The sequence below is a fragment of the Lissotriton helveticus genome, chromosome 7, assembly GCF_964261635.1.
Source record: "Lissotriton helveticus chromosome 7, aLisHel1.1, whole genome shotgun sequence".
Classification (NCBI taxonomy): Eukaryota; Metazoa; Chordata; class Amphibia; order Caudata; family Salamandridae; genus Lissotriton; species Lissotriton helveticus.
In genome coordinates, this window is record NC_136068.1 from 720,687,415 (window position 1) to 720,699,993 (window position 12,579).

At 47.4% G+C, this 12,579-nt stretch overlaps 1 protein-coding gene across 1 annotated transcript in view; it reads left to right on the top strand.

Annotated features, from left to right (window-relative positions):
• PRELID2 (PRELI domain containing 2) overlaps positions 1 to 12,579 on the top strand; it is a 243,520-nt gene that overhangs the window by 192,274 nt on the left and 38,667 nt on the right. The window contains exon 5 of the mRNA XM_078653051.1: positions 8,984 to 9,089. Within this exon, the coding sequence (XP_078509177.1) occupies positions 8,984 to 9,089 (106 nt within the window). The remainder of the gene's footprint in view (positions 1 to 8,983; positions 9,090 to 12,579) is intronic.

The window sequence follows — 12,579 nt, forward strand, 5'->3', positions numbered from 1 at the left end:
AATCCCAGCTCATCACAATAATCGTTCTCTCTCTCCTGCACTTTTCCTTGTTTCTGATTCTACCTGCCTCTTTTTCAGCCGAATTGTCCTCTTCTCTCCCATTTTCGTCTACACTGGTTGCTACTCTGTGGCATCAGTCTGCCTGCGCTAGACTTGCCAAGTTGTACCAGCCAAGATGAAATTACCCAAAACTGTAACTAACACCTACGTAAACTTAGAGTAGGAAAGATGTCTCTGTTCAAGGTAAAACCCTTCTGCCTTAAGTATTTTATCTTTATCAAGAGTGGTCACTGGCTCCGATATTATGCTTTAAGACCTGTTCCTTAACTTCAAGCTGTATGATGTAATTCCTTTTAAGAGTATGGCTTTGCTTTCCATACTCTTTCTGTAAAAGCAAGGACCCCATTGGAGATATACTACCCTACTACTGCCATCTCACATGCCTTACAATAGGCACACTACAAGGGATGACAGGCCGATTGATTAACGTCCACGGGTTCATGATTGTGTAGTACAATCAATCCATTTTTTGGACACAAGAAGCTTGAGCAAGCCTGTGACAAAGCTTTCCCATGGAAACCTTTAACCCGAGGGCTGAACTGCTTCTACCCCTATTGTTTTATTTATTTATTTTATTTATTTTTAGTGTTTTATAGAGCGCGAACCAGACCCGTGAGGGTATCAGAGAGCTTTACAGAAGTAACAGGTGTACTGCTAGAAAGCCATATCCTCATTACAGTATCGGGTTCTTGGTGGGACAATGCTGCTTGTAATATCCCAGCACTTCCAGTGTCATTTACACCGGAAGCAAATCATTTCTGCACCACCAGGAGGGACACAGAAGGGGTTTTGTTCGAAAATGGTGCTATGTGAATGGTAAGACTAACAACAACCCCCAACCATGGCAACCACCAAGGGAAGTTTGCTAGATCCAGGTACATTTAAGCAAATGTAACCTTATGCACAACTTGATCTCTTATTAAACAGCCTCCCACACAGGTCCTGGGAGCTGCTCCATGAGGCCGGCGTTTTGCAAATTTGAACATTCTGCCTTCTAGTGGCAGAATGTCCTCACTGCTCTAGAGCTCTCTGTGGTGAGATCTACAGGCCATTAAAGGCTTGCTCCCTTATTAAAGGCCCTCCGCCTTCGGATCAGACCTTTAATGCTGGAGTGGGCCTTTAATAGCTGGTAGAGCCCGCTACAGCTGGCACTAAGACTATATTAGAAACACACCTGAGGATCTAGAGTTGGTTTCAAATTTTTAAGAACTGTCAGATGCAGGCAAGCAAGATATGTTGCACATCAGACTGTTTTCTTTTACAATGCTTTTAGCTGGAGCAGGAGAGCTAAAAATGCATACTGTCTATTGGGGGCCTGGCTTCCATTGTAGAGAATGTAAAAAATGTATAAATGCCCCGCCACCTCACTATACAGATGCATAACCTCAATTTTAAAGTTCAGAAAACTCCCTCGAATTGTAAGTCACCCAAACATTATAGCGATTCGTATTTTTAATAACTTTTCCCCACTTTGGCCCACTAAATGAATATGACTTGTTTATATGGAGCTTATTGGAATACGAGAAAACGCCAGGATACTAGGCACCGAAGCAAGATGGTGTCTTCTATAAGCACTGCCTTGCAATCCACTCTCATTCAGGTGGAAACTGGGAGCAAAAATAAAGTCTGATCCTAAAGGGAACCTTTGGCTTTTTAAATATATAAATAGCTTCAGTAGCCGCCACTGATGTTTCAGGCTTGATTACTCCAACGTATTTTTTTAGGCTTTCAAAAAAAGATATGCAAGAAATCAAAGTGAACAGAAAATGCTGTGCCAGACATTCTCTTAAACCTTACACAAATTAATCAACCAGTTTCAGCTTTCTCATGCTAGTTCCAAGAGGAGGAGTTGGTAGACATGCCGTTCATACATCTTATTTGCAAGACCCACTGCTTATGATGCATGCTCAAATAAACAAGCATTAACAAAGAAATGTTCAGGCGTTGGTATCTAGGCTTTTGACATTTTCGATTTATGCTTTGTGTTGTTATGGTTTTTGCAAAGCTTTATTGTTGGGGGGAAAATCACTTGGCCCTTAATCGAAAAAAATACATTAAACATTGGTTAAAAGAAAACATTTACTTTGGTCTCAAGAAGAACACAGTGCCATGGTAGTCCCTGGCACTTAAGGGAATTACTTTGGCGTGGATGTGTTTCTTGTGAACAGGCAGAATGTGGCCACTCGTAGAAGAGTTAGCCAATGACTAAAGTGGGCTGGCTCGCTGACCCATGCTGTATGCTATAGTCAGCGGACAGCAGACCTATGTGAATGAAACGGTAACAGATAAATACATGAAATGGACTAACCGAAAGTCCCTATAAGTATAATACCTAAAAACTTTAGTAAAATCAAATGGTCTTGGATAAAGCTAGCTCTAAAAAAGCCAAGCACAACCTCAAAAACAAAGGATAACCAATCGTTCTCAGTGAACACTTAAATTGACTCGCTTTCTCCATTCTGTCGGCAAATACGTCTTTAAATTGTGACCAGACCGGTGAGACCAGCAAAAACTTTCACTTTTACAGCATGTATAGTCCTTATTTAATGAGACACCCTTATAAAATCCCCGATTCAAGCTTTTTCCAGGCTTTGTTGCACAGCATGTTTCTATGATGGGCAGTATTTTTACGTGGGCAGTATTTTTACGGAGGACTAGTAAGGCGCTCTGAACCCAATTGCAAAAGCAATTTAACAAGAAGTCTATGTTCTGCTGCTTTGTGGGTTTTAGGGAGATGTAAGCTAATTTATTCGAAAAACAACAATGGAAAAACACCTAGCAATATTTCGTGCCCAGGAGAGTGCACAATTATTAATTTACAAGATCACAAGCTGCAAGCTCTCAGACGTGCAGCGCCAGCACATCAAACTTGCACTCAGGGCCAAGCTAAGCTCAAGGAGGAATACCTATAAATGAACGACAAGCGGGTACGACAAGTCGGTGTAATAACAGAGTCTCAAATCCATCACATGTTCGGATGCAGTTTGCAGTATGTGGGTACAAGTTATTCAATTGACAGAATTATTGACCGGGAGTGTTCGACTTCATCACTTCCTCCACATATTACAAGAACTAGCCATGTTTAGGATGGTCATATCCCCCCCCCCCCCCCCCACCAAAAAAAGATGCTTTGGAAAATGGTGATTTGCCATAGTCAAGCAGCCAATTAAAGGATGAGGGAGAAATGGCTATCTGAAAAGGTGCACTGGCCATCAGATAAACAAGCATTGGCGGCTGCGCAGCCATAAAAGCGAAAGCAATGTATGCGTGTATGAGCTCTGCAAGTTAAAAAACAAGCATTGGCTGCTCAATGTTAAAACAAGCCCGGGAGTTGTGTACGCGCGCCCTAAAATATATATTTTTTAAAAGCAGGCTACTGCCTGCTGCAGTATAGAGAGGCGGCGGGTTGGGGGGGAAGCCAGCAGAGTGACGCGATCTATTGTGGGGGAGGGGAGGGAATTGAAACGCGGAGAGAGGCATGCAAGGCATAATGAGCCTTGACTGAAACCCACATGGTGGCTGCGCGTATGCACGTGCACGCAAGCTTGAGGCCAGGAAAAGCCTCCGGTAGCACTTTTAAAAGCCAGTTTACTAAATTTCTTGCAGAGCAGCGCATGCGCTGGCTCAGTGAGACCTTAAAAGATGGGTGTTGTGTGACCTTTTTTTGTGAGTTCATCATGATCAAACTTGCCTAATTTGTTCACACATCTTCTATGATCGGCAAACTAATTTGTCTCATTTACTTTCCTTACATTATAATGGAATAATTTACATTGTTGAAAAATGCCTGGGGGAATCTGGGCTTACATAATTTGGGCCAGCTATATGACACACAGGGGGTTTCAGACTTTTGCCTCACTTCAGGAAATATATAGGTTTTTTGCAACGATATTTTTCCAAGGATCTGCAGGTATTTCTTACACAGTTGTGAGTACAATAATGATAAAATAAATATGAAATTCTTGCATATCTTTATCAACCTCTAAGGGAGTCGGGCCAAATCAATATAAGCATAATGTACCGGGAGTCTTATGCCCCGGACAATAGTGTGCAATTGGCGTTAAGGTGGAGTCGGCACCTGGCGACTGTAGTGACGCTTACTGAAATACAGGATGCCTTCGCAACACTAGATCAGTCATCAATCTATGTTAACCTTAAGCTGCAGTAGTTTAGGACAGTGTGTATGTTCTATGATACACCCTGAGCGCATTTCTAAGTGAGCATCATCTAGAACCCCTGCGCAGTCATATTGCCCCAAGTGTCGCCTTCATGCTGAATGACCTGGGCTCAAAGAATTCTGGGATAGCCTATTTCAACTGTTATCAGCACAACTTGAGTTCTGCTTTAATAGCACGGAAATACTGATTGGCTATAAGCCTGGGAGGGATCCCAGTCTCAATTCTCTAATTTCAATTATAATAGTTAGGGCACGCTTATGTATTGCCAGGGTATGGATTGATTCTGCACCGCCCAGAATAACTGAATTCTGGGCTGTGCTTCGTCAGACTTATGAATGTGAAACTGCAGTTGCCAAGGCCAGTGGACCCCGATCAATCAAAAACTTGGAAAGGGTTTGTTCTCATTTCCACTGGATATAGGGTTTGTTCTAATTTCCACTGGATATAGACGGCTGTATTGAACATTTATGTCATAATGTGGATGTAACTAATTTAAACTAGCTTTTGAATCTGTCAATCAATCAATCAATCAAAGCATTTATATAGCGCACTACTCACCCGGAGGGTCTCAAGGCGCTGGGGGGAGGGGGTCCGCTACTGCTCGAACAGCAGGTCTTGAGCTGCTTCCTGAAGGCGAGGTGGTCTTGGGTCAGGCGGAGGTGGGTCGGAAGGGAGTTCCAAGTCTTGGCGGCCAGGTAGGAGAAGGATCTTCCTCCTGTGGTGGCTCTTCGGATGCGGGGGACGGCGGCGAGGGCGTGGCTGGTCGATCGGAGCTGGCGTTTGGGAGAGTAGAAGTTGAGGCGGCTGTTGAGGTATCCTGGGCCTTGGTTGTGTAGGGCTTTGTGTGCGTGGGTGAGGAGCCGGAAGGTGATTCTCTTGTTGACCGGGAGCCAGTGCAGGTCTCTCAGGTGTCCGGAGATGTGGCTGCGGCGGGGGATGTCCAGGATGAGTCGGGCTGAGGTGTTCTGCATCCGCTGGAGTCTCTTCTGGAGTTTGGCGGTGGTTCCGGCGTAGAGGGAGTTGCCGTAGTCCAGACGGCTGGTGACGAGGGCCTGGGTGACCGTCTTCCTGGTCTCGGTGGGGATCCATCGGAAGATCTTGCGTAGCATGCGCAGGATGTTGAAGCACGACGAGGAGACGGCGTTGACTTGTCTGGTCATGGAGAGGGAGGAGTCCAGGATGAAGCCCAGATTGCGTGCGTGGTCTGTGGGTTTGGGTGCGCTGCCCAGGGCGGGGGGCCACCAGGAGTCGTCCCAGGCGGAGGGTGAAGATCCCAGGATGAGGACTTCCGTCTTGTCCGAGTTCAGTTTCAGGCGACTGTTCATCATCCACTTGGCAACGTCTGTCATCCCTTCGTGTAGGTTGGCTCTGGCGGTGGCGGGGTCGTTGGTGAGGGAGAGGATCAGCTGGGTGTCGTCGGCGTAGGAGATGATGTTGAGGTTGTGCTGGCGTGCGATGGCTGCGAGGGGGCTCATGTAGACGTTGAAGAGTGTTGGGCTGAGCGAGGAGCCTTGAGGAACGCCGCAGATGACTTCGGTGGCCTCCGATCTGAACGGGGGGAGGCGGACTCTCTGTGTCCTTCCGGCGAGGAAGGAGATGATCCACTCCAGTGCCTTCTCCTGGATTCCGACGTTGCTGAGGCGCTGTACTAGGGTACGGTGGCAGACAGTGTCGAAGGCCGCGGAGAGGTCCTGGAGGATGAGGGCTGCTGTTTCTCTGTTGTCGAGCAGGGCTCGGATGTCGTCGGTGGCTGCGATCAGGGCGGTCTCGGTGCTGTAGTTGGCCCGGAAGCCAGACTGCGAGAGGTCGAGGGATCCGTTCGTCTCGAGGAAGGCGGCCAGCTGCTTGTTGACGGTCTTCTCGATGACTTTTGCCGGAAACGGGAGCAGCGAGATGGGGCGGTAGTTCTTGAGGTCGGTGGGGTCGGCTGATGGCTTCTTAAGTAGGGCGCTGAGTTTGGCGTGCTTCCAGCTCTCCGGGAAGGTAGCGGTGTCGAAAGAGGTGTTGATGATGTCCCGCAGGTGGGGTGCGATGACAGCGTTGGCCTTGTTGAAGACGTGGTGGGGGCAGGGGTCCGTCGGAGATCCGGAGTGGATGGAGTTCATCGTGTGGACGGTGTCTTCGGTGCTGATCGGGGTCCAGGCGCGGAGGGTGGTTGTGGGGGGCGGAGGTTCGGTCGTGGCGTGCGTCGGTTGAGTGCTGAAGCTGTTGTGTATGTCCGCGATCTTGTTGTGGAAGTAGGAGGCGAGGGAGTTGCAGAGGTCTTGCGAAGGGGTGATGTCGTTGTTTCCGGCGTTGGGGTTGGAGAGCTCTTTCACGATGTTGAAGAGTTCTTTGCTGTTGTGTGGGTTGTTGTCCAGTCGTTCCTTGAATGCGGTTTTCTTGGTGGCGTGGATCAGTTGGTGGTGTTTTCGGGTGGCGAGCTTGAGGGCAGTCATGTTGTCCGGTGTTGGGTCTCTGCGCCAGGTTTTCTCGAGTGCTCTGCAGTTCTTCTTGGAGCTCTTGAGTTCGTCGTTAAACCATGGTGCTTTCTTGCTGCCGGGTCTGCTCGGCGGGGTCTTCAGAGGGGCGAGGTCGTTTGCGCAGTCGCTGATCCATTTCGTGAGGTTGGTGGCCGCTTGGCTGGGGTTCGTTGTGCTGGTGGGAGGGTTCTTGCTCAGGGAAGTAGCGAGCTGGTCTGCAGTGATCTTGTTCCAGCTTCTGCGGGGAACCTGTTGCTGGTGATGGTGGAACGTGGTCCTTCTGAAACTGAAGTGGACGCAGCTGTGGTCCGTCCAGTGGAGTCCCGTTGCGTGGCTGAAGGCGATGTCCTTGCTGGAAGACAAGACCGGGTCGAGTGTGTGTCCGGCGTAGTGGGTGGGGGTGGTCACCAGTTGCTTAAGTCCGAGGTTGGCGAGGTTGTCCAGCAGGGTGGTGGTGTTGCGGTCGTTGTTGTTCTCCAGATGGAAGTTGAGGTCCCCGAGGAGGATGTAGTCGGCGGAGGGGAGGGCGTGCGGGCTGATGAAGTCGGCGATGTCTTCGCTGAATTGTGTGCGTGGTCCCGGGGGTCTGTAGATGAGGGTGCCTCTGAGGGTGGTCTTGGGGTTGACGTGGATCTGGAAGTGCAGGTGTTCGGCGGGTGCGAGGGTATCGTCGGTGTCGGTCGTGATGCGGATGGTGTTCCTGTGGATGATGGCGATGCCTCCTCCTGTCTGGTTGACGCGTGGGGGTGACCGGCCCAGAGGGACAGAGGTCACTGCTCACCGCCTCGCCCACCTCGTCCTAAATGGTCCAGTGGGAGGGAGGGGAGGCGGGGAGCGGGGCGGCGTATGGGGAGGGCTGCTGAGGTGAGGGGCGGGGAGCGGGGAGGTGGCGGGAAGCGCGGCAGGGGCCGGGGGCGCCGAAAACACAGGGGTACAATATTACAATACTACAAAACTACAATACTAAACAGAACGGGGATACAAAAAATAAACAGGGGGCTGACAGTACACTGGGGGAATCAACAAACGGAGTCACAGAGGTACAACCTTACCAGGAGCAGAGAGCACAATGGAGAGACAAATGGAACGCAATAACAGCGCGGCGCAGGCGGGGCAAGAGCAGCAATCAGCGGGTCACAGGGTCACAGCTGGCAGGGTCCCGGCTGCGGGCAGCGGCGGCACTAGAAGGAACAAGGGGCAGCCTGGTCGCACTCACGAGGAGTGTGCGAGGTGCGTGGGGGTGACCGGCCCAGAGGGACAGAGGTCACTGCTCACCGCCTCGCCCACCTCGTCCTAAATGGTCCAGTGGGAGGGAGGGGCAGCTGGGAGGCGGGGAGCGGGGCGGCGAATGGGGAGGGCTGCAGAGGTGAGGGGCGGGGAGCGGGGAGGTGGCGGGAAGCGCGGCAGGGGCCGGGGGCGCCAAAAACACAGGGCTACAATATTACAATACTACAAAACTACAATACTAAACAGAACGGGGATACAAAAAATAAACAGGGGGCTGACAGTACACCGGGGGAAATCAACAAACGGAGTCACAGAGGTACAACCTTACCAGGAGCAGAGAGCACAATGGAGAGACAAATGGAACGCAATAACAGCGCGGCGCAGGCGGGGCAAGAGCAGCAATCAGCTGCTGTCCCTCTTAATCTCTTTTTTGCTTATTTTTCTTCTTCTATACACATTTCATCCTTCCTTCTCAATCTTCTGTTTTTCTATATCTTTTTCATTTTCTTCTTTTACTGTGTACATATATGATGATGTTCATAATGAAGAATTGATGTATTGCTCGCTCTGACTTTTGGTGAAAATGTAATAAAAAGACATTTTTTTTTTTTACTTTTTTTTTTTATAAATGCTGCACATGTCTATAGATGCTTCAGTCTAAATGTTATTGTGTGTCGCAAATTGATAGCTCTTTGGGACCAAAGATTTCCCTGTGGGAATTTAAGTTTTCAAGTTCAAATGTAGTATAAATTTAAGTCCTGCCTTTTGGTGCCTAACATGTTCTGCTCGGTCCAAGTGTTCCCAACTTGCATTTGATAATAAGATTGTCAATTTAGAATCCCATGCATTCAAGTTTCTACGAGGGCAAATCCACAACTGCATGACGGTAATGATTAGATTTCTTTTTGGCAACATATGTTTTATCAAAACTATTGATCATTCTTTGAATTGAGTAATGTTTTGCAACGCCCGGATGCCTGCTAGCAATAGGTTACTATCTCTATAAATGTAACATGAGTAAATGAAAACTCTCCTTAATTATGTTCTTTATTACAGGACAGAATTTAAGCAGACGGGCACTGTAGCCGTGCACGGGGCGGGGATTCTTAACCGTGTTTTTGAAGCTTTTGCTCAAGCTTTTCTAAACCAAGGAGTCAAGAAGGTAGGTTGTGAACGCTTTCTGTCAATCTCTTGTCCATTTCTTAGTCTCAACACAGTTCTCATTCTCAGCTTTCCAGGGCTGGGCATTAACACCATCATTTGCATTACCGTTGATGCACTCTACACCGTCATTTAGGCATTTACACAAATTTGCTTCTCCCACTCTTGTCCTGCATATTCCTTCCACTGAAAAGGCTTTCCTTGGAATTCTGAGTCCTGCTTAAGCTGGCAGACAGTTTTGGCTCTATAAACTGTGGGAGCAATCTCTTTCTTAGGTCTGACATTAGCTGAAACCTCTGGTTCCTTAAAAAAAGGAAGAAAATACATACACTGAAGTACGCAGGGGAACTTTAAGTCAGCGCTCTTCGTTCACCTGTGTGGTGGTGTCATTCACATTTTGCTTCTGGCCACCACAGCATACAGCTTATAGCAACAGATCAGCCCACCTGTACAATCGTGAACCTTTTATTGTGAATGATTGCTTTGAGCTTGTATGCAATGTACATGTGCACCGTAAAAGTGTCCCCTTTCAGTGCAAGGAGCTCATGGGTTAATGTGTCTTTTTTCCTAAAAATAAAAAAAATCGTAGTTTTTGTTGTTGTTGACGGCCCCAGTCAGCTCTGCAGACAAACGCTATTATTGGGCCCTTGCAGCTACTTGCAATACGCTGCAGGTGGAGGCAAGCTTTGAATGACCTTACATCAAAGATAGCTGTCTGTGTATGTTTGCGCACAGATGTGTCTCCATCTTAATGACGGTTTCTTGTACATTATAGCATAACCCTTTCTAAAATGGAGACTCATGCGTTGGCACGCATGTGTGATGGTCGATGAATAGTTTTAGTTCTATTTTAACAAAATAATTCAAAGAAAAACAGCAATAGCAAAGCCAATAGCTCAGCCAATAGCTCATCACCAAAGCCAGACTTATGGACTTTGCCTTCGCTTGTTCTGTTTAAGTGCGGTCCCTTTATCATCTGATTCATTTTCTCCCTGTTTTATCACAGCATGCTGCGGTTGATAAGTGTTTGAAAGTAGAAACATACAAAGGTAAACCCGTAAGGGCTGTTGCTCAGATACTGAGCAACAAATAATGGAGATGGCTTCACTCGGATCATAAGAAAACTCAAAGCTTCAGGTGCTGCCTTTACTCATGCCCCAAAACTTGATAATTGCACAATATTTAGATAGTGGCATGAAAATGTTCTTAACTTTCCTGAGCACATTGGAGCTTGCAGCTCGAGCGTTCAGTACAGATGGAAAGTGCAGTGAGCAGGGTTGAGGTTCTAAGCTATTTAAAACGGAGAAAAGGGGCATAGAATGAACCACGTTGAAGGGTTTCGGGGAATGCTGCTGCCCTTGGACTACAAGTGCATGCAAATTAAAGGACAACATCTGCTGTGATATGGCATTTTGTAAATATAAAGTGGGGAGGAGACAATTTTAGTAGGATGTGATTTTCCGAGGGGTGCTGGGTCCTTGTTTTGGCATAGAAATGAAGGTGAGTTAAGGCTACATATATTGATGCAAAGTGTCAAAGAAATCTGCTGACATGCCTACATGAATCTGAAAATATTTATTATTAAAAGTAAAAATCAATTTATGATTCACCGAAATGATAGACAAGAGGATCCCCTAGCACCCGTTGACCATAAAGTTAAGAATTTGGGGTCTCCAACCATTTCTGTACTGAGAGCTACTTACGTTCAATGAAACGCATTGAGAGCTACTAATATTATTAGTGTTGTATAATCAATTTTTTTATATGTATTATAATTCAAACAAGCAAACGCTTTCTAATTTAATAAGCTGGGTTGCACACAGGGGTGCTACTCGGAGGTAGCTTGAGAGCTAGTTTAGCTCACAAGATACTGGTTGTAGACCCTAGATAAATCTATAGGTTTTCCTTCAGAGAGACTATATAGAGGTCATATGGTTGAAACTGAATCAGAGATGGTGCTGGTGGGTGCGGAGATAAAAAATGGGATAGTAGACATTAGACCTTCGAAAAGATACAAAAATGTAAACTTTCGAGTTGAGTTTTTCTCACTTACTATGCCAGACCTGAGAGAGAGTAAATACATGTCAAACGCTGAAGTGTGGTACCTTGGTTAACATTTGCAAGATAATGGCAGCTACAATTTTGTTAAGGTAGATCAAAATAAATCTTGGGTCACAAGCACAAGGATATGCTTGATTCTATTATGAGCACCAAGGTTATATGATTCAGACTTGCAAGAACAGCAAAAGACAGAAGTGATTATGGTTGCAAGTAAACTCTAGTGCTTTGATGTTCTGCTCTTGGTTTAAGTGCTACCTCTGAGCTTGAGACGTAATATGATGGTTGTTCCCTAAAACGTGTGTATCTAAGAGGGCTGTTTGCAGTGGTGAAAGTTCATTAAAACGTATTGGAACTGTGATCTTGAGTGCAGTCTCTTAAGCCATGGATTTTTTTGCTTGTAACCATGAAGCTTCGAATGACTCCATCAATTAAAGCGCCTTACATGCTTCCAGGAAACCCTTACATTTGGTGATTAACCTATTTGCACTTTTGTAGAAAGCACACACCCTTCAGATTATGCTTGCTTTCTTCTTCTTTAGCTGTCTAATCATCCTCTCAGTTTTACAGTACATGGGACCCTCCACTACTTCCCTTTCAGTCTCCGATATCTTAAGGTCAGCATTAATTGTACTGAAAGGCTTGTATTTTGTTTCTTACTTTACAAAAAGTATGGGAATTGTTTCTGCAAAAATAAGAGCATGGAAACAGGGGCATGGCCTGGTTAGCCACGATGGTGGATGTCTCTTAGTGAGTCCTCGGGATGAGACTCTGTCCCCATCCTGCTGCTGGCACCGACTAGCTGTATTCTCTGGGGGCTTGCTCTTCGCTAGAGTCACACGAGAATCAGTGGAAGCTGTTCTGATCTCTTTCTGGCTGTGGCAGTGCAGTAGATGCCTCGTGTCTTGGGGCACAGCCTAGAGTGACTCTGGAGCTGCCAAGCACAACCACCACACCTGGCCCTTGGACTCTACCTCCCTTGCTTCGGAGAGCGGAGAGGCCCGCTTGGGTCGGGTGTGGGGTGCAGAGTCATAGGCCCCTGGAATGTGACTCCCTGTGCCCCGGGTTGCTGGACCGCTAGGTGGGGGTGGGCCACTGGGATGAGCCTGGTACAGCCCTGGCTTAGATCAGCTGTGAGCGCCTGCGTAGCATGGGGAAGGCCGCTATGGGGCTCTGTGCCCCCGGTTATGCGACCTCAGCAACACGGGCTGGGAGTGCCTCAACTGATGGTGCGCAATTCTCGGCTGGTCCTGGGGAACACATTGGGCAGTATCTGGCTTCTCCTCTGCCAGCAGCAACTGGACTGGCCTAGTGGGGCTCGACACTGCTTTTTCTGCCCTCCACAGCTCTCATTCTCATTCTCACCTCACCTGTACTGACTGCTGTGAGCCCTAGAGGTTGAGCCGTGTTGCTCTTCTCTCAGTAGGGGACCG